This window comes from Vulpes vulpes, chromosome 6 (assembly GCF_048418805.1).
Source record: "Vulpes vulpes isolate BD-2025 chromosome 6, VulVul3, whole genome shotgun sequence".
Lineage (NCBI taxonomy): Eukaryota > Metazoa > Chordata > Mammalia > Carnivora > Canidae > Vulpes > Vulpes vulpes.
In genome coordinates, this window is record NC_132785.1 from 57,284,055 (window position 1) to 57,305,936 (window position 21,882).

General features: G+C 39.3%; 1 protein-coding gene across 17 annotated transcripts in view; it reads left to right on the forward strand.

The window, feature by feature from the left end:
• MYO16 (myosin XVI) overlaps window positions 1-21,882 on the forward strand; it is a 591,124-nt gene that overhangs the window by 256,713 nt on the left and 312,529 nt on the right. For all 17 annotated transcript variants that reach the window (XR_012002051.1, XM_072761001.1, XM_072761005.1 and 14 more), the window contains 2 exons: window positions 1,736-1,811; window positions 4,437-4,590. Coding sequence is in view for 16 of the 17 variants with exons in the window: in XM_072761001.1 (XP_072617102.1) it covers window positions 1,736-1,811; window positions 4,437-4,590 (230 nt within the window). In the remaining variant the exon portion in view is untranslated. The remainder of the gene's footprint in view (window positions 1-1,735; window positions 1,812-4,436; window positions 4,591-21,882) is intronic.

Below are 21,882 nucleotides of genomic sequence, written 5' to 3' on the forward strand. Positions count from 1 at the left end.
ATGACAGACAGAGAGAGAGAGAGAGGCAGAGACACAGGCAGAGGGAGAGGTAGAGAAGCAGGTTCCATGCAGGGAGCCCAATGCGGACTCGATCCTGGGTCTCCAGGATCACACCCCAGGCCGAAGTTGGCGCCACCCCTCCCCAGGCCACCGGGGCTGCCCACAAAATTATTCAATAGGACGTGGAGCAACAGGAACTCTTGTTGGGAATAGGAGTGTGGATCTGAGCTTTCTGTAAAAACAATTGGAGCTATCTAAGCCATTTTGATGATGTCCTAATCTTTATCCTGGCAATTTCAGTCCTATATGCATGTGTCCTGAAGAGACCCTTGCACATGTGCACCAAGAAAGCCAGATGAGAGAGAATATCTGTAGCAATGTTATTTGTAAAAATAAGTGCCTGAAAATGGCTTGAATGTCCACTGAAGAGGGCAGGTAAATTGTGATATACTTGTACGGTACAGTTATGTGCAGCCAGGAAAATGAATAAATCTTATTTATATCCATCACCTCTGATGATTCTGGAAAATGCAGTGTCAAGTCATGAAAGCAAGGCATCAACGAATATATACCCTGGGATTTCACTTCTATAAATGTTATAAACAGATAAAACTGAGCAATATGTTGTTTGGGAAGTACTTCTGTACAGAAGGCTTAAACAGATCAGGAAATCATAGCGATAGCTCCAAATTCATGAGAGTGGTCAACTCTGGGAAATTTGGGGAAAGGAATAATGTTGGGAAGAAACATAGAAAAATACCATGAATGGCCTATTTTTTTTTTTTATTTTTATTTATGATAGTCACAGAGAGAGAGAGAGAGAGAGAGAGAGGCAGAGACATAGGCAGAGGGAGAAGTAGGCTCCATGCACCGGGAGCCAGACGTGGGATTCGATCCCGGGTCTCCAGGATCTTGCCCTGGGCCAAAGGCAGGCGCCAAACCGCTACACCACCCAGGGATCCCGAACGGCCTATTTTTTTTTAAAGTTGGGTGGCCGAGTCCATTGAGTGTCCGACTCTTGATTTCTGCTCAGGTCATGATCTCAGGGTCCTGGAATCGAGCCTCAGATTGAGCTCTGCGCTCAGCAGGGAATCTGCTTGGGTCTCTCCCTCTTCTGCTCCTCCCCTCCTTGCTCTCCATCTCTAAAATAAATAAATCTTTAAAAAACTAGGTTGGACACACCGGAAATTATTTCATTATTGTTCTTTCACCGGTTCATGTACATTATATGTACTCTTTGAATTTATATTTTATAATAAGGTTTAAGGAATATATCAACCTCTCATCAAGTGGCTTTCTTCTTATAGCTCAAGATTTAAGTTTTTCTGACTTCCACGTGACTTTAGTTCATATCGCCTGTGTGGCTGTGGAGACTGTGGACGGTACCAGTGAGACTTGAATGAGTCGCTAAATTAAAACAAAAAACATATAGCATGTAATTCCTCCCACAAGATGCCCTAAAATAAAGCTGAAAAGTGTTAAGTGAGCCTTTTCAAATCCTCAGCAATTTATTCCTCATCTGATAAGTAATTTTTGGTTTGAATGTCTGTCTATTTTGTTAAAAGGAATTGGAAAGAGTGGAAGCAGAGAGAGTAAGAAACATTTAGGGTGGGATATACTAATGCTCACTGCAGCAGGGCTCTAAGTGCCCTGGAGACCACCCCTGTGTGCTACTCGCTGATGAATCTTCAGTCTCCAGTGCACTGGTTCTTATTTCAGCAAATGTTTGTTTCAGACAAACCTGGTGAAGCTGCTTCTGATGCATCAGGCAAATCCAAACCTTCTGAACTGCAATGAAGAGAAGCCTTCAGGTAGGTTATGAGCATCCTGGGAGGCTGTGCACTCACTGATTCCTTCCTGTCCTTCCAAACTTGTTCATCCATCATAGACATAGCTACAGAACAGTCAGCCTCCCCTGAGAAACTCTGTGCAGATGCTCCAGTTCAAGCACTGTTCTTGAGCTCACCTGCCGTACAAGAGGGTGTTACACAGTGGTTCCTTCCATTCATTGGATGCCCTTGTATTTCACTGCAATTTGCTTTTGGGACTTTAAACTTCCCGGGCCGTGATTCTTTCAATGTCCATTACTTTAAAATATATTTTTGCTGTTACTTATCTAGTTTCTTCTCATATCAAATACATACTTGTTCATCAGGGTAATTTTAGATAATGATAATTTTTTTTCTGCACCAGTCGGTATACTGCAAGAAATCGAGACTGATATTCTCAAGCTAATTTAAAACTTTCAAAATCTAAATTTAATGAGACTTTTTAATAAGTATCTTTTGAAAATTTCTAGAGTTCTTTTTCCCACTGTTCTTTCATATATTCATATTCTAATTTTAAAAAAGAGTGCTTTATCCATTTTCTAGCTTTTAAAATTTGAAAACAAATTTATTGTAAGTTTTTATTAAAAATAAAAATTCTAAATAACAAAGAGAAAGGTGTAGTCTAAGTAATAAAATGATATAAAATCCTGAAGGTAATGATTGAGCTAAATAACTTAATTCTACTTATTCTTGTTAATATACCTCTAATAACCTAAAAGCACTTTATGCCTAAGATTTCTCATAGGAGTATGATTACATGATAAGCCTCTAACTTAAGACAGGATGAGTGATTTGCTCTCTTATTTTATTGGAGTTAAATGTTGTTTCATGTTTATTCATCTTATCTGTGAAAATAAACTGAATATTTATTAACAAACAAAACTCTGTGATGGCATTATAGTTTCAAACTTTAGAATCAGGCTAATGTTAATGATAGTGTAGTACTCTCGGTATTAATGACAAAAGTATGTCTAATGGTAAATATTAAAAGAGCAAATAGAAATGTGTGGATTTTAAAATATTTTTAATGTATTTATTGTGGAATATGTCACATCCTCTGCTTGTTGTAGTTCTTACAGATCACATTTGTCAAGTTCATATCCCCAGCTTCTTTTCCAGAGAAGGGAATATATGATCGACTCTTGGCTGCATGGACTCCCATGTGTCACACTTCTACCTTTTAGGTCTAGTGTGCTAGACTTAAATGTGCCCAAATGGACACCCTAGGTGGCCCACAGTCCTAGAGCCCCGGGTATGACTAAATGTCTAGTCTAGCCTCAGCCCTGGCCACCTCAGGATAGGATGGCTGTCTTAGACAGTTTGCCCATGATGGTCATGCCAACTCTACCATCAATGTAATCCATTCTCCATGCCTTGTTGGTCAAGAGAGACACAGTGATGGGCTGGTAGAGGACTCTCAATAATCATTTGTTGATTGATGGAAAATACTTTCACACACGAGACAAAGACCAATAATGTGGTGAGAATTTTGAGTAAATGCAGGATGTAAAAACATCTAATCGAACAGCAAGAAGAATGAACCAGATAAAATAATAACACAGGGAACAGGAAAGTACACACCCATATTATGACTGAGTAAATGAAAATCATCATCAGTATTATATTATATTCTTGCTATTTTATGTTCCTTGAATTTGGAGTGTATACATAATATTATCTTCAGGACAAGAGCAGTTTGAGGTGAGGTGTGGTTATTAGGTGGGATAGAAATAATCACCCAAGGGGAGGAAGTTGAGCTGCTCCTACTCCTTACATAGATATGATTTAACCTAGACCAAATGCTGATAAATTCTTGGCATAAACATCTTATCGTGGTGGCTGAATTAACTCATCCAGCCCATCAAGCAACACAATTTAAATTTGTAGACACAGGAGGTCATGAGCTTTAATCACAAGGATTGAAAAGGATCAGTTGTGTCCATTAGGTTCCCAGTTGTTATTAATGTGAATTTTTCTTCAGGGTTTTTGACTTCCAGTTTCAGTTGTTAGTAAGTGTTAATTTGATTAATACACATCTATATTGTGCCCAAATATATTCAGATGTCAATGTTAACATATAATTCATAAGGAAATATAATTATATTTTAGATAGAAAAAACAGATCACAGAGGCTGCACTCACCATTTTCATAATGCAACTATTTATTTGTAAATCTGCCCATTTAGTAGAATATTTGTAGAATGCCTACAAAACAAGTTTTACAGTAACCAAGTCTTTGGGAATGTGCAACTGTTTTCATCATTTTGACTCTTATTCATCAAGATGAAGGAAGAGTTACACTGACAATAAAATGACATCAAGCTCAAGCTTAGCTTCTCTGTGATTTTACATTTTACACATCACCACTCAATGAATTTTTTAAATATTTTTTCATTTGTAATTAAATATGCCATGGATAGAAAACAAGATTGTCTTTTAAAATGGCAGTACTGTGATTTTATTCCTACTATAAACTTTTAATGCTTTTGGTTTTGCTCTAGGTGTTGATCAATTTTAGCATTTTAAGCACATCAGAATTATTGAAAATGAACAGTTTTCTGTGGACTCATCACCCACTTTTGCTGATTTTTGCATTGTTTCTTATAGATATTGCTGCATCTGAGTTTATTGAAGAAATGCTGCTGAAAGCCGAAGTTGCCTGGGAAGAAAGGGTAAAAGAGCATTTATCTGTCCCTGCCTTGGCCTCTGAGGAGCCATATGAAGAGATCCTCCATGACCTTCCAACTGTCTCCAGCAAGCTGTGAGTGCTCACGTCATAGATCATGCTCACTGAGCAGTTGATTATTTTATTTACCATCCCTGCTAACCACCATTTTACAGTCAGTATTAAGACAGACTTGTAACTAAATTGAAGCTGGATGTCAACATACTTACCAAAAAATACTTGTTGACAATGATGAGTTTAGCATAATTTTATGAAAATCCTCTTATTCTTTAAAACATTATTATTTTAGTTATTAGATCAGGTTTGTCACCAGGAGACCAAACATGATATTTTAAACATACTTCCTGTTTTGGCTAAACAGAATGGTAAGATTTCCAGTGATGATGATGGTGACTACATTCCTAAAGTAGAAAATACAAATATTCACTTTTTTTCCTCTGTGAAGTACAAATCTCAATGATTTCTGGTTGTCTAAAATATCTCTTAAATACTGATACATACTGCAACAAAGATGAATGTCAAAACGTCATGCTAAGTGAGTGAAGGCAGATACCAGAGGCCACATGTCGTATGACCCAATTTGCATGAGATCTCCAGAATTGGCAAATCCATAGAAATAGAAAGTATATTAGTGGTTGCTAGGAGTGGAGACAGAGGGCAATGGAAATGACTCTTATTCAGTAAGAGTCTTTTGGGGATAATGGAAATGTTCTAGAAGTAAATGTGCTGCTTACACAAATTTGTGAATATGCAGAAAAACACTGAATTGTACACTTTAAAAGTGTGGATTTTGTGCTGTGTGAATCCTATCTCAACAAAAGAAGGAAATACATAAGCAAAAAATATTTCGGGGTGAAAACAAAATCTGCTCTAAACAAGCAGTGGAAGCTTGGTGAAGTTACTTTCTATGAAAAGGTTTCTTTTCTGGCAATGGAGAGTCCTTCTAATACTGAAACATTTGAGGGTCCCCTGAATAAATAACAGCATCTAGGTTCAGACAATTTGAAAAATAATCAAATAGTAGTGATAGAGGTTATATTGGAGGGACATAACTCAATATGAGAGAACCAGATCAGGTCTCCCAGTGAGGAACCCAGACAAAGCTCACAACAGGAGGAGCAAGCAGGCTCGCTCCAGGAATGAGGAGCAAGAAGCTAAGGAGATGCTCTTGGGATTCATCCATCAGAGAATCAGTTCCACTGGCCGGATTTAGCGTGACCTGATTTCCTTTGCCAGGAAGTAGAAAAGATGCTTCCAACGGACACCTCAGAAGGCGGTCGTGCAGAGTACAGGAGCTCAGAGGGAAACTTGTTTCAGTGCTGGTGCCATCACTCACATTCAAACATACTTTTAATTACAAATTACTCTTGATAATTCAAGAGGCTGAAGCTGTGTGTAAATGCATACATTTACTCTACTTATTACTCTACTTACTACTGACACACATTCATTACTGGATTGAACTTTTCAGCTGTGTTGGAAAGAAGCTTGGTTTTTAACATGTAACACATTATGCTAAGTATTTCATGGATTATCATCTGCTATCCTCAAAGCCCTATTAAGCTTCTTTTATTTTCTCAAGATCACAGAGCAGGGTAATGACAGATCAAGATTCATAGCCCAGCAATCTTACCCAGATCGCCTGCTCCTGCAACACATTCGCTCTCCTGTTTTCACAGGTGGAAGAAAAATACTGTCACATTGTTGTGGGAGATAGAGGAAAAAAGCCATAGAAATAAAAGCTAGAGTCCAGTCAGGAATGGTTAACAAAATAAATACCAAATGACCCCAAACCAATGGTTAAAATAGGTTGATATTCTGTTTATATTATTATATTGACTGAACTGATATCCCCAGAATGAAAGGAGTAATGCACACATTTGCTGTGGAAAAGTTTTATTTTTCAAGTGTTGATATTAAAGTCAATACCCAGTATGTTCCATTTTAGTTTCCAAATTACCTGTGGACTTTCCAGGTAAAGAGTTGTTAAAATATAGACAGATTTCAAGTTTGAGTTAAAGCCAAATTCTTTCCTAATAAGTTATTTTGGATAAATACTAACTTATCCATGTATCTATAGTTTTGTCTATGTCTTCTGCTTTTAAAAATGTAAAAAAAAAAACTACCAATTTTCTCAAAAAAGTATTTTTATGTGTATTTTTTATATTGTTGATTCAACAATATGTTTTGAACAGATTAATCAGCGGCCTATTTGTTCTACATGATTAAATATAATTGGTTTGATTACATTCTCTTTTATTGACTTTGAGCAAAGCTTAGAAACTTTGCAGTGAGTTTTTGTTGAATTTCGACCTGCTTTTTCATTGTAGTCCACTGTTATCTTTCTTCAGAGATAGAATTGAAAATTAAATCAGGGCACCTGGGTGGCTGTCAGTTAAGCATCTGCCTTTGGCTCAGGTCATGATCCCAGGGTCCTGGGATCGAGTCCCAAATCAAGCTCCCTGCTCTGTGGGGAGTTGGCTTCTCCCTCTGTTCCTTCCATCTACTTGTGCTCTCTCTCTCTAATAACTAAATAAAATCTTTTTTAAAAAAGGAAATTTAATCAAAGAACAACCGAATCATATTTTTAACTATTTTTTAACTCTGAAAAAAATTGCACGTAGACCTGGCTAGTTCAAAGTTAACAACTAAGTACATTTGTCAAATGTGTTTTATAATTTATAATTTTGATAGACTTTCTGTTTTTCATTGTCCTTAGAGTGTTATAAAGTAAATATGAAGGAGGGCACAAGATAAAATAACAAGAAATTATACTCTGTATAATTGCTCTTCTGAACTGTGCTTTTGTACCAGGAGGACAAATATGGACACTCAATTTTCTCCATAAACAAACTCATAAACATTGTAACGGTCAAAATTTTTTTCTAAAGCTGGTAAATGTGTGTATTGCTAAGAAAAAAAAAAAGAGCACTACTTCCTTTGAGTGTATCTGATACCACAATATGATTGGTTTGGACGACAAACTTATGGAAACATGTAGGAGATTTTTCACATGCCGCTTTTTTTAAAAAAAATATTTATTTATCTGTTTGAGAGAAGGTGGAGAGAGCACAAGAGAGCGGGGAGGGGGTGGGGGAGGGAGAGGGGGGATAATCTCAAGCAGATTCCTTGATGAGCAGAGAGCCTGAGGCAGGACTCGATCTCAGGACCCTGAGATCAGGACTTGAACTAAAACCAAGAATCAAATAATAAATAAATAAACAGACGCTCAGCTGACTGAGACACCCTGGCACTCCTAACATGCTATTCTTTTGATAGAGAACATAGATGAAATGAATCTGAGCACTGGCTTGACTAACAGAAAACATAAATGTATTTCTTCCTCAGATCTCTTGTGCATGATTTACAAACAGGATTTCTTCACACACCAGTTGTTGCAGCCAGTGGTTCAGCCCTGGTGTTCCGGAGGGTTTGGTCCTGTCTCTCTCGTCACCTCAGTAGGGCTGAGTTTCCCCCAAACTGTTTCTATTTGTTCCCTCCATTAAAATAAATGCTATTCTGTGAAAATCCAGGTTGCCCTCATTTAAACCCAGTGCCTTCTTGAATGCTTTGATAATCTGAATTTTTGAATGTGAAGCCTGCTCTTCAGCTGTTTCTAGAAGTTCCTCAGCTTTAGGGGGGTGAAGAAGGAATTAGAACAAAATAAAACTCCAGGAAGAAGGGGAAAGAGCAAGCAGGAGTTGCCACATTGGTTGGTTTTTCTTCAGGTGGGAGAAGCGTTAACAAGAAGCTCACTGCTCCTTTCAGCTCATTACTTTGCCCAAGAAAGAATAGTGCAAACTATTATAAGAGATGTGGGATTGGAAAAAACTTAATGGCCTTCCCTTCTTCTCCATATAGTCTGATGTTTTTCTTCAGAAAGGCTCTTTTCCCACCGTTTATAGGCAGCCCTCATTCTGAGGACTTAACTCGCATTACCACATCGGAATTATCATTGCCAATATCAGTGTTAAATCCAACTTCCTCTTTCTTGCTAGAATAACTCATTCCTTTTACATTATCCTAAGATATATTTTACTGAAATTTTAAGAAATAATTGAATAGTTTCTGATACCTCAGCATACAAGTCAAATTCCCTTTCCAATATCAACTCCTACGAATTGTCCTGTAAGGATTTGTGTGCTAGATTACACACTAGTTAGTTAGAATAAGCACGTCACTCATGCTATGGCCCACTGTGAGCAGCAACCCTTTCTTTAATCAAGAGGAAATTCCTATATTATTGAATTGTTCCATATTCCATGTTTCTTTTCTTTTTTTTTATATTCCATGTTTCTTAAAAAAATATTTTATTTATGTATTTGACAGAGAGAGAGAGAGCCCAAGTGGGAAGGGGTGGGGGAGAGGAGAGAGAAAATCCAAAGCAGACCAAGTGCTGAGTGCAAAGCTGGACACGGGTCTCAATCCCAAAACCTCAATATCACAACCTCAGCTGAAACCAGTAGTCAAATGCTTAATGGACTGAGCCACCCAGGCACCCCATATTCCATGTTCCTAAGATATCTTCTATTACATGAGCATTATTAAGGTGTCTGTTGCCTCACTTTCAAGTTTGTGTCTCAAAATGAGCAGATTAGATTTAACCAGAGTCCTCTCAGCTCCTACCTTCCCTGTCTGTAAAGCTTTGAGGCTTCCCCTCTCTGCTTTAAATTTGCAGCAACTCTTGTCATACTTGACCGCTGTCCCCCCATCTGTTCTTTCTTGCCTTCTTGCCTCCTCTCTATGCAGTTTTTTGTGTCCTGACGTAGATCTCAGGGTCGAGTGTACGGTGACTACCACTGATGAGACAGCTTTGACAGAATGTTCCCTGTGGTGTTTCAACATGGACATGCACTCCTAGGGTCTGTCATCACTGAAAAGTCTGATATGTCCCAACGTTTTCTTTGAATACTCTTTTTCACGGGGTCCTCGAGTTGAATCTACAGCAATTCTGCATAGTACCTGGTGGGGAGGAGTTGCTCACTGAACAGTTGTGGGGGTTCACTGATTCATGGGTCCTGTGTCGTGACCGGACATTAAGACTTGTGCAGAGTGTTTACATGGATCATCACATTTAATCTGCAGAACAACACAAGTACGCTCTTTCTTTCATTTTGTGGTTGTTGTTGTGAATTTTTAAAATATGGGTATCATTGACATACAATGTTACATTAGTTCCTGGTATACAACACAGTGATTCAACATCCTATATGCTGTGCTCACCCCAAGTGTGTAGTTTTCATGCGTCGCCGTACAACACAATTATGGTATCATCCACCATATTCTGTGTGCTGAATCTTTTATTCCCATAACATTTTTTATCTTTGTATGTTTTTCAGTTTAAACATATTGACACATACAACACAAATGCTTTTTAAAAAATATTTATTTAAATCTAATTTAGTTAACATACAGTATGAGTTCCAGAGGTAACACAAATACTTTGGATTCTATCCCTATGTTATACATCCCTGTCTGAGAGTCAGAACTTAAGTAACTTGACTCATGTCACACGTACCCACTCTCATATTGTTTCAGTGAGGTGGTCATTTTTATTTGCAATTTGAGAACTTCTAATTTGGCTTGAAAGAGGAGATTGCTGATTTGAGTTTCCCTGTTATAGCCAGTCAGCTTTAGGTGCAGAATAGTGTCAGTTTAGCATAAGTGTATAACAACCTAAGAAGACAGTCTGTTATTAGGAAAACATTTCCTTTCTACAGAAATGAGAACCATGAAGGCTCCTTGCAATATAGTTGACCGCTGTTCTGCTTTTAAGCTAAAAGCTCAAGTCAAATGGAACAACATGGAGCCATTATTTCCCATCTTTCCATCATATTATTTATCAAACCCTTGGTCTTGTTCTGAATGTCTACATGACTCCCAGAAGTGACCTGTGAGGCCACATACTGTAGTCACTATGGACAGGGACCCCAGAGCCACACATCCTGGTTTGGCTGGCTCTGCACCTGCTGGCTCTGTGACTTAGGCAATTTAGCAACGTCTTTGCCACATGTCCCCTCAAGTGTAAAATGTGGGTGCTGTAAAGCATTTATTTGGTCCTTTCTCCTTGCTTCCTGGGAAGGGAGATGCTCAGTCCTTGCCATAGGACTGCCTCTGTTGTGGGGGATCCCAAGATCCCTGGGATCACACTTGAATTTATGCTAACAAGGTGCCCCAGGGTGGGGGCTGGTCATGGCAGAAAATCCAATGTTGTGATTAAATGACTGAGCTGTGAGCAGCCCGGCCTCTAGGAGGGGAGGAAGACAGGAAGCCAAGTTCAGTGATGGAGTCCATCATACTTAGAAACCAAACCTCAAGGAAGACTGTGCCAACAGAGGTTGGTGAACACCTCTGTATACCTGGAGGGTGATGTGCCCTGATTCCCACACCTCACCTTGAGTGTCTGTGTGTATGGTTGACCCCGATTCGGACCCTCCCTAGGAAAGCTGTCATAGTAAGTATAGTGCATTCCTGAGCTCTGTGAGTTGTTCTAGAGAATTATCAAATCTGAGGGAGATGTGGGAGCCCCAGAACTGATAGCTAGTTGGTCAGAAGTGTGAGTGAGCTTGGAGACTCCCAAACTTGTGGCTGTGTCTGAAGTGGGTGGGAGGTGGCAACCCTGCCCTTAACTTGCGGGGTCCGCGCTATAGGTAGTCAGGGTCAGAACTGTGCTGTGGTACACCACAGGGTGACAATGATGGTGGTAAGATGTGGTTATTCTTGATGACTCAGTGACTTAATATTTCTGAAACACTTAGAGCAGTATCTGGCTCACTGTGATACTACATAAGTGCTTGAGAAATGACAAAAAGAAAAGCAGATGTTTTTCATTAATCTGTGAACTGTCAGCATAATAACCTAAAGAATAAAAACCTTCTAGCTATAAGCTAAGACAATAGAATTAAGCTTTCATTTGGTGTTTTCAAACTGAATGTGACCATACAGAGAAAACCTTATTTTCTAAGCAACTGGAAAGAAAAATCCAATCCCAGAGAAGACCAGCTTTGAGGGGGAGCATCCTTTGATTAGGTTGCCTGGGGCTGGCTCTCCAGGGCTTGAGTCATGTGGCATTGGGGATGGAGACAAGATGTGACTGGGAAAAGTCTAGAATGAGGCAGAACTGAGCAGGGCTGGGGATACAAGGACAGGTGCTGGAGGTAGGTGGGTCCCAAGGCACATAGGCCAAGTGGCCATCAATAAGGAGAAATAACCTGTGGGGCTTTGTAAGAGGCAAAGTATGAGTTTGCAATGTGTTCTTGATCTCAGTAAAACCTGAGACTCATGACAGTCTGGGAATAGACGATATGGAAAGCCTTACATTTTTTGAAACAAGCCCAATGTGCATTTATTTAGAAGCAAAGCAGCTGTGGCTACACAAAGATTTCTACTATGGCCTTTGTTGCTCAATGAGAATAAACACGATTTGCATATTAGTGAAATTTCAGTAATCATTTCCATTGATCTTCATTTAAATTCCATGACTTAGGGTGAAATGACGTAATTATCTATCTTCATTTTATGGAAAAACAGAAACTGAGAGATGTGACAGACTTATGGGGATAGTGGGTTAGTAGCTGCAATTAGAACCACAGTCTTTGCATTCTTTGTTCATGCTCCCCAACCTAAGGTGGGAACAGGCTCCGGAAGATTGTCTTGAGTGTCTTCCTAGACTCATGGTGTGCACAGTCTTGGCATATAAATCTATATAAAAAAATGGAGTTGCAAATGAGGGACATAGCCTTTGACCCATGCCTCAACATCGTACCTGGGGGCTTTCTTTATAGAAATGCCTCCTAGTAATTTCTGCCAGGACGCTTGGATAAGCAATATTGAAAAGTGCATTTTTGCTCTTAGACCTGAAGGGACAATTGTGCTATAGGCATTAATTTCCTTGCTCCTGATGGTTGAACACCACATCTCTGGTTATTCCTGTGAGGCAACTGTTCTCATACATTTACTACTGACCTTGAATGACCTGAACATTTTCAAAATCAGCACAAGCTTCAGTGACCATTTTCAGTAAAATAACATCACCCAAGATAAAGTCAGACCAGACTCCCAGCCCTTGATTCTTCAGAATCTTTAGAAGCTTTGTATTACAAAGTCTTGATAAAGCCATCAATCACTTCCATGTGAATTTGCAGGTAAAAATGGATTCTGTGGTCCAGAGAAGGACAGAGAGAAATGTCACACAATACAGGGACATAATGAGACCTTGAGAATTATTTAATCTGATTTCCAATTTTAAACCATTTATGCTATCCCTCAAACATGGTTGGATAACTAGTTGGTCTTCCCAAGTTGGTTGAAAATTAAACTTGGGTTAAGGTGAAGGTAGAGGGAGGGTGAAGGTAGAGGGAGATGTTTCCATTTCTATTCATATTCTTTTCCTACAGTTGAAGCTGCTCCAGAGATGGGAACTCACTACCTTTCAAAGCAGCATATTCCACTTACCACCATTTTCTTCTCTTTTTATATTATATGCTGAGAGTGTACACATACACTTTGCACACACTGTGTACACACATGTGCATATGTTCTGCTGCTTGCTCTGATAAATGAAGTAAGTTTTACCAAATCCCATCAAATTGACTTAATAAAAATGTCTGAAATGCAGATTATTATTTACTCAAATGAATGATGATAATGTTTCACATAAATTCATCAGATACCTATTCAGAAAAATAAATTATGCTAGACACTTTTCACAGTATAACATGACATATTCACAGAGTTGCTATATTCAACTCATTTTAAGTTAGATTTTTAAAATTTCTTTGCAAATACCTGTTGAGAACTACTAGATAAATATAGAATGTCTTAAAATAGTGTCATTTCCCGCTTAACCATAAGAGAGACACATTGACTTTTTTTTTTTAAAGTAGGCTTTGTGCCTAAGATGGAGCCCAGTGTGGGGCTTGAACTCATGACCCTGAGATCAAGACCTGAGTAGAAATCAAGAGTCAAAAAAAAAAAAAAAAAGAAATCAAGAGTCAGAGGCTTAACCTACTGAGCTACCCAGGCACCTGACATTTTGTTTTTTAAACACAAGTAATATTTTACCAAAGTTTTTTTTAATGTTTTTTTTTTTTTTTTACTTTAAAAAATAAAGTCATTTTTTGAGGGGGGGGGAAAGATATTCATTAACTCAAAGCTCTCCAAGAACTATTTCATTCAAAATTAAACTTTGGATCATTATTTTTTAGATTCAGAAAAGCCCAAATTCCCTATAGTAAATAATTTATGTAGCTGTGTTCTTAGGATTAAAATTGAGAACTATCTATTCAGTACATTACTTTACCACCAAAATAACTGGGTCACATATGCCATTCTTCACATTTGAGTTTTTTCTTTGTTGGCTTAATATATCCCTATATAGTCAATTTGCTTGTTTTCTATAGTTTTCTAAAATTGCCATAGTCATACTGGGCAATAATTGTCGCTTTTGATAGTTATATTTTATTACATTCCTGTTTCCATTTTCAGAAATAAAATCTCAGTTCCTACAGGAATATTTTCTCTGCATGAAATGCCTTTTATGTTTATAGAAAAAGTACATCTTGAATAAATCCAGTAGAGTTCACAAATTGATTGCCTGCTGGTATAGTCCCATGCAGTTTTATCCACAGTCAGGTTAAAGCAGTCTATCCCCAGTTTTACCTAAACTGTCCTTGGATGGTTGCTTTTCATTTTCTTTATGATTGTGGAATTTGCTTTACCAAAGCCTTTTTTTTTTAGAAAATATACTTTTTCAATCCTATTTTTTATTCTTTTTCATTGATGAATTTTTATTCCTAATACTTTTTTTATAAAATCAAAATAAAATTTTCTCATGGAGGAAAATTTGGAAAATGCAGAAAAACATATAGAAGCATGAGAAACCTCACTCATGTCCAAGAAAAGTTATACCAGAGAAATTAAAGATGAAACGAAGACTTTATTCAAGACTATTGCCATGGGGGAGAAAGAGCAAACTTAACTCTGGATACAAAAGGCCAGGGAGCTGTTAAATGCTGGGATGAGCTTGTGGAAAAGCCTGGGGAGATGTTAGCAGGAAGGCTGATCCTAGTGAGGAGGCCATCCATAGTTTGCTAGCTGGTGCTTAAGGAAGTGAGGCTCCTTTCTTCCCACAGAGACCAGGAGACTGGGGCTCCTTCTGTCAATCTTGATGGTTACATTCCAACAGAATGGTTCTCAGGTCCTTGAGAAGGACATTGCAGGATTGTAGAATATTGGGCAGCCCAGATGGCTTAGCGGTTTAGTGCCGCCTTCAGCCCAGAGCCTGATCCTGGAGATCCGGGATCCAGTCCCACGTCAGGCTCCCTGCTTGGAGCCTGCTTCTCCCTCTGCCTGTGTCTCTGCCTCTCTCTCTCTCTCTCTCTCTCTCTCTCTCTGTGTGTGTGTGTCTCATCAATCAATAAATAAAATCTTAAAAAAAAAAAAAGGATTGTAGACTATTTACATCTCAGAAGGATAAAGAAAGAATTTACAATGGAAAGTTCTCTAAAATAAGCACTCTAGCTCTAACATTCTAGAGTTAGGGAGGAGCCTGTCCAAAGTTGAGCTAAGGTGAGGGTCTGTGAAATCCATCTTCATCAGTAGTCCATGTTTTTTATGAAACTACTCAATTTGGTTTATTTCTTCTTATCCTTTATGTGTTTCTTTTTCTTTATTGAATTCTCTCTTTTTTTAAGTTTTTTTTTTATTCGTGAGAGACACAAAGAGAGAGGCAGAGACATAGGCAGAGGGAGAAGCAGGCTCCCTGAGGGGAGCCCAATGTGGGAATCGATCCAAGGACTCTGGAATCACGCCCTTAGAGGAATGAAGGCAGACGCTCAACCACTGAGCCACCCAGTCATCCCTCTTTATTGAGTTCTTATTCTCTCTATATAACTGCATCTTATTTTTTAAAAAATCTCATATAATAAGTATTTTGTTATGGTTGATAAACACTTAATGAGTATTGAAATAAAGAGCAATGGTTACTTAAAAAGTATTGCCTTTTGTAGAAAAAATAGCATTTTAATACATATTAAAATGTTCATATTCATAGGATACAAGTGGATAATTGGTGAAAAAATAGCATTTTAATACATATTAAAATGTTCATATTCATAGGATACAAGTGGATAATTGGTGAAAATTTACATAGAAGTTATCTTATATGAATGCTGTTAACCGCAGTGATTATGGATGCAATGTATTTCATTTCAAAAGTGGGAAAGAAATCTAAAGAACAGTTGTCCCATAGACCTTTAAAACATTATCACATGCCATCAGCCAAGGTATCTGTTTTGTATTTTCTTATAGAAAGTATGTGTAGGACAAATATGTTGCCATTTGATTCAGTTACATTACTTAAAATCATTTTTCTTATATGAATAAGAGTATTTTTAACTAGTTACAATTATTGTTAGTAATAGATTTATGGTATTATATATTATCTTACTGAGTGTGTAAGTGATTTTTAAAGATGTAGGTGAGAAAGTGTGTGAACTTCTTCTGTGTAGTAGCATCATAGATCTGTAGGGTTTGGTATACGCTTAGATACTGTCTCCCCTAACCCCTGCATTTCCAAAGGTGAAATGTGGCCCAGAGATGTCGAAGGTTTATAAGGTCGAGTGGTTGCCAACTTGAGGTAAAAATTGACTTAGGGGTGCCTAAGTGGCTTAGTCAGTTAAGTATCTGACTCTTGATTTTGGCTTAGGTCATGGTCTCAGAGTCTTGAGATCAAGCCCCACATTGGGCTTCATGCTGGGTGTTCTCGCTCCCTCTCCCTCTGCCCCTCCTCACCCTCTCTGTCTCCCCACTCTTAAAATAAAACAAAACCTGATTTAGGATGAGGTCGCTGTTTTCCTGGATCAATCTTCTTTCCAAGTGCACCTCTGGGTTGGAAATAAAATAGAACCTGCTATTAACCCTGTGATTAGATTTGAGATAGGAAAGGAGTATTTTAGCTATTTTAGTAAACTCACTGTTTTTTTCCTTTTAGAAACCCTTTATAATTGGTGATTTTATGTAATTTCTACCTGAGTAGTCACGTCACTGCTTTCTTCATGGCTTTACACTCAAAACACCTGATATAGTATATGCAGAACCTCTCTTTAGTTTTTCTTTAAGGCTTCCTGACAAAGCAGAAAAAAAAAAAAAAAAACTGGTGATTGATATACAAGGATAGATAAGTAAAGAAATATTTCAGTAGGCATGAGGGTGGATTCTGGAGGCAGGCAGTGTGACCCATGGTTAAGAACACAAGCTCTGCATCTCAAGGGGCACCTCCACTCCTGCCTCACTGTGTGTCCACAGCCAGTTCTTCTAGTCTTTGTCTCCCCAGTGTGCTCATCTATAAAACAGGCAAAAAAGTACATATTCCTTATAGTGCTGGTAATATAAGTTAATATGTATAGAATCAATATATATAGAGTACTTAGAATGGAGATTATCATGCCTTAAATTCTATATAATAATTACAATGTTTTATAGGTGGTCCACTCAGATTATAGAAAATATAGGGCAACTGCAATAGTATTCAAATATTTGAAGGGTTCTCATGTCAGAGAAGCATAGGACACACCTTGGGAGCTCCAAGGAATGGTGAATACAAGTTGGAGCAGCAGGCATTATTTCACAGTTGCTCATAGAAGAAATAAGGCCTCTTTGAAGTTATGAATGCCTTATCACTCAGTGGTATTCAAGCCCTGGATACGAAATTTTTATAAGCATTAAAGCATTCTCATTTTATAGTGAATTTTTAAAATTAATAACTATGTTATTGGGAAAGACAGTCTGCCATGGGCCTTGGGCGCCCTCTGAATTGTTGCTCAGTGTGTTAGACCACAAGGCATATGTAGTTAGTCACACAGGCCATCAGGTAGCTCAAGGAGACCACCAAACAAACTCCAGGAGAGGAGCACTGGCTTATCTGCTGCTAGCTCCCCAAAATAATTGACTCCTGACCAGGTCTCTCTCCTCCAACACAATACAACTGCATGTGTAGATGTCCATGTAGGTCTGCCCATGTTGGCCCGTCCTACCCACCATGGAACACAGTCAAACATGAACCCTTGGATACTGTGTGTGGCATGAGTAATGAGGTGCTCCATCTCAGATCCAGGAATCCCTTGTCTTCTGTACCTATCCATGAAATAGTAACAGGCTAACTTGTTAGTTTGTAAATAGAGCAAAATTCTTGATGCTTCGCAGTGTGGGGCACAAACATTACAACTACTTAAATTGCCTGCTTATTACTGTGGTCACTGTGCTATGCCTTTTATGCACATCATGGTAGAAATCCCTCACTGTGGGCCTTTTTTACAGATTAGTTGTAGAGAGTGCTTCTCTCACTTAGCCAAGGTGGCAAAGCTGGAAGCTCTTTATCTCTCCTTCTATTCTGAATGAGAGCCTTACTGGATAAAGTATTCTTGGCTGCATGTTCTTCTCATTTAGGACCCTGAATATATCCTGCCGGCCCTTTCTGGCCTGCCAGGTCTCTGTGAAGAGGTCTGCTGTTAATCTAATATTTCTCCCCATAAAAGTTAGAGATTTTTTGTCTCTTGCTGCTTTAAGGATCTTCTCTTTATCTTTGGAATTTGCAAGTTTCACTATTAAATGTCGAGGTGTTGAGCATTTTTTATTGATTTTGGGGGGGGGGGGATCTCTCTATTTCCTGGACCTGAATGCCTGTTTCCCTTCCCAGGTTAGGAAAGTTCTCAGCTATGATTTACTCAAATACATATTCTGCACCTCTGTCCTTTTCGGCGCCCTTGGGAACCCCAATTAAACATAGATTTTTCCTTCTGAGGCTGTCATTTATTTCCCTTATCCTATCCTCATGATCTTTTAATTGTTTTTCTCTTTTTTCCTCAGTTTCCCTCTTTGCCATCAACTTGTCTTCTATGTCATTCACTCGTTCTTCTACCTTGCTAACCCTCATCATTAGGGCCTCTAGTTTGGATTGCATCTCATTTAATTGATTTTTAATTTTGGCCTGATTAGATCTAAATTCTGCAGTCATGAAGTCTCTTGAGTCCTTTATGCTTTTTTCAAGAGCCACCAGTAGCTTTATAATTGTGCTTCTGAATTGGCTCTCTGACATCGAATTGTAATCCAAATTTTGTAACTCTGTGGGAGAGAGGACTGTTTCTGATTCTTTCTTTTGAGATGAGCTTTTCCTTCTAGTCATTTTGCTCAGTGCAGAGTGGCCGAAAGCAAGTTGTACTGGAAAAAGGAGAAAAAGAGAGAAGAGAAAAAAGAAAAAGAAAAAAAAGAAAGAAAAAAAAAGGTGGGGGGAAAGCAAAAAGAAAACAAAAAACAAGGGGGAGTATCCTCTGATTCTATATACTGTAAATCCCTCGACTTCCCCTGGAACTTTCCAGTGCTGTTTAGTCAATAACTTGCTCTTCCCCTGTTCTTCCAGCTGGTCTTCTGGGGGAGGGACCTGCTGTACTGATTCTCAGGTGTGTGCACCTGGGGGAGCTGCCCAGCCCCCTGCCTGGTGCAGGGCTCAGTGAAAGTTGTTTATCCTGTTTATCCAGTGAGGCCACTGTGAGGCTCAGTGGGGGCTATTTATCTTGTGAAGCTCCAGGAGGAACAACAACAGTGGCAGTGGCCAGCTCCCCAGCCCTGGAGTTAGCTCCGGCAGTAACTCCTGCAGCTCCCAGTCCGCAGGGGCCTGGATGCTCCGGGGAGGGTGGGGGGGCGCCGATCTGCACAGCTCGGGGCGCCGGGAGGCAGGAGCGTCCTTGCTGTCCTGTGCGCTACCGGCCTCTGCCTGTCCCGGGGGGTGGCTGGATCCTGGGCTGTGTCCCCGGCGCCCTGGGCTCTGGGGCCTGTGCTGTTGGATTGGCGCAGCCCCCCCGAGCTGCTCCCGGCCCCGCGGGCGCGCGCTGCAGCCCTTTAGGGAGCTCGGGGCACTGTCCCCGGGGCGCAGGTGTCTGTTAGTGTCCCAGGGAGCCCGAGGGCATCCCTGCCCTCCTGGATGCTGCTCTAACTCCCTGCGAGCCCCTTTCCGCCCGGGAAGGTTGGTGCAGCTCCTGCTTCTCCAGACGGGGCTCTCCTGTCCTGGGGACCCTCGCCCCGGCCTCAGCCCGGCTCCTTGCGGGGCCCCTCCCCCTTGGAGGCCTTTTGTTTCTTTATTTCTTTTTCCCCGTCTTCCTCCCTTGATAGAAGCATGAACTCCTCTGCTTGTAGCATTCCAGCTGTTCTCTCTTTAAATCTCAGGCCGAATTTGTAGGCTTTCAAGATGATTTGAAAGTTATCCAGGTAAATTTGGTGGGGACAGGTGTCTTGGGGACCCTACTCTTCCGCCATCTTGCCCCCTCCCTTCCCAAGGTGGCAAAGCTGGCATCAAAGTGTGGTTTTTTGACTCGGACATGTGTGCTCATTGCAGTCTCCTTCACCATGCTGCCTCTCGACACCCTGTACCCCTGTACCCCTGCCTCTTCACGTACTTCAGTGTCTCCTCATTGAGTAAAACATCATCATCCAGAGCTCAAGGGAAGTAAAACTGACCTCACATTTCTATAAATATGTTCTTTAGCTATTCTTCAGGCCTTTCCTGGCACCAGTGTAGCCCATTCACTAGTTTTATTTTATCCACACTTTCCTAGACTCTGTGGTACAGTGGGAAGATAAGACCCAGAGACAGGCTGTAAAGCAGTGAAACCTTGTGGTTACTGAGGGAAGTCCTTCAGATTACTCCCTTCCTCCCCTATCAATGTTAGTCTACCAAATCATTCTATATACAGCGGCGGGAGGTTGAAATAAAAAATTAATTTATAATGGCATACAACATCAGAATAAATCTAACACATTATTTGCAATATCTTAATGCCAAAAGTTACAAAAATATGGACAGAAATAAATGATCAAAATAAATGGGGAGATATATTGTGCATACAGATGACAACATTCAACATTGTTAATATGTAAATTCTCCCCAAATTGATTTATCAGTTGAGCAGAAAGCTAATCAAAGTCCCAACAGGCATGTTTATAAAAATTCACAAATAGATTTTACGAACTATTTGAAAGTGCCAATGATCTCGAGTAGCTAAAGCAAAACAACAACAACAACAACAACAACAACAACAAAACAAAGCTGGATGAGTCAAAATATTAAAAAAAAAAAGCTGGATGAGTCAAAGTATTTGATTTCAAGTCTTACTGTGCAGGTACATTAATCAGACAATGTAATATTGGTATAAGACTAGACTGTTTTATCAATAGAACACAAAGGAACATCTGAACTCTGACACACACATATTTGGTCAATTGAGTCTTAACAAAGGTATCCTAGATAATTGGCTGGAGAAAGATGTTCCTTTCAAAAATGATGCTGGAACATTTGGACAGCCATATGAAAACAATATACCCCGACTTGTAGAGAGGACCATACAGAAAAACCACTCACAACTCATTATAGACCCAAATATAAAATATTAAACTATAAAATTTCTGAAACCTAGGAGAAAACATTTTTGACCTTGGGTTAGGAAAAGAATTCTTAGATAAGATACAAGAAGCCCAAGGCATAGGAGTAAAAAAAAAAAAAAAAAAAAATTCTTTGAAATGCACTGTAAAGAAAGTGAAAAAATAAGACACAGACTGGGACAAAATATTTGCCACATATATACCTGACGAAGGACTTGAAACCAGAATATATAAAGACAATATTCTGGCAACAGGGATGTGAACTCACATCTTACCAGAGTAGAGATTTTCATGTTGAATAAGCACATTAAAATGCAAATAGAAACCACAGTGAGAAGCCACTAACATACCTACTGAGAATGGATTTAAGAAGAGAGAGAGAGAGGTATTGGCAAGAACACAAAGCAAGTGAAATGCCCACACGAGGCTGATGGGAACACCGCTTTGGCAACAGTTTGAAGTTTCCTCTAGGTTTTTAACCAAGATAAATGAAAGCATGTGTCTGCCCAAACACCTGCACACAAATGTGTACAGAAACTTTATTCACACTTGACAACAACCCAAACCCAAATGTTCAGTGAATGGAGAGCCCAAGAATAGTACATTCTACAGTAAGCTACCACTCAGCAGTAAAAAAATCAAACCATTGGTGTAGATAGCAGCATGAATGAACTAAAAAACATTATACTAATTAAATGAAGTCAGATACAAACAGCTCCATGCTCTGTGATCCCTTTCATATGACGTTTAAGAACAGGCAAAACTGTACTGAAAGCAATAGTTATCAGTGGTTGCAAGGGGCAGGAGGCTAGTGGAGGGAGACAACAGGTTCCACAGAGCAGGCACAAGGACATGGTTGGGAGTGATAAAAATCCTGTATATCACTGGTGAAGTGGGTTACACACACACACATATATCTATTCAACCATTTATAAC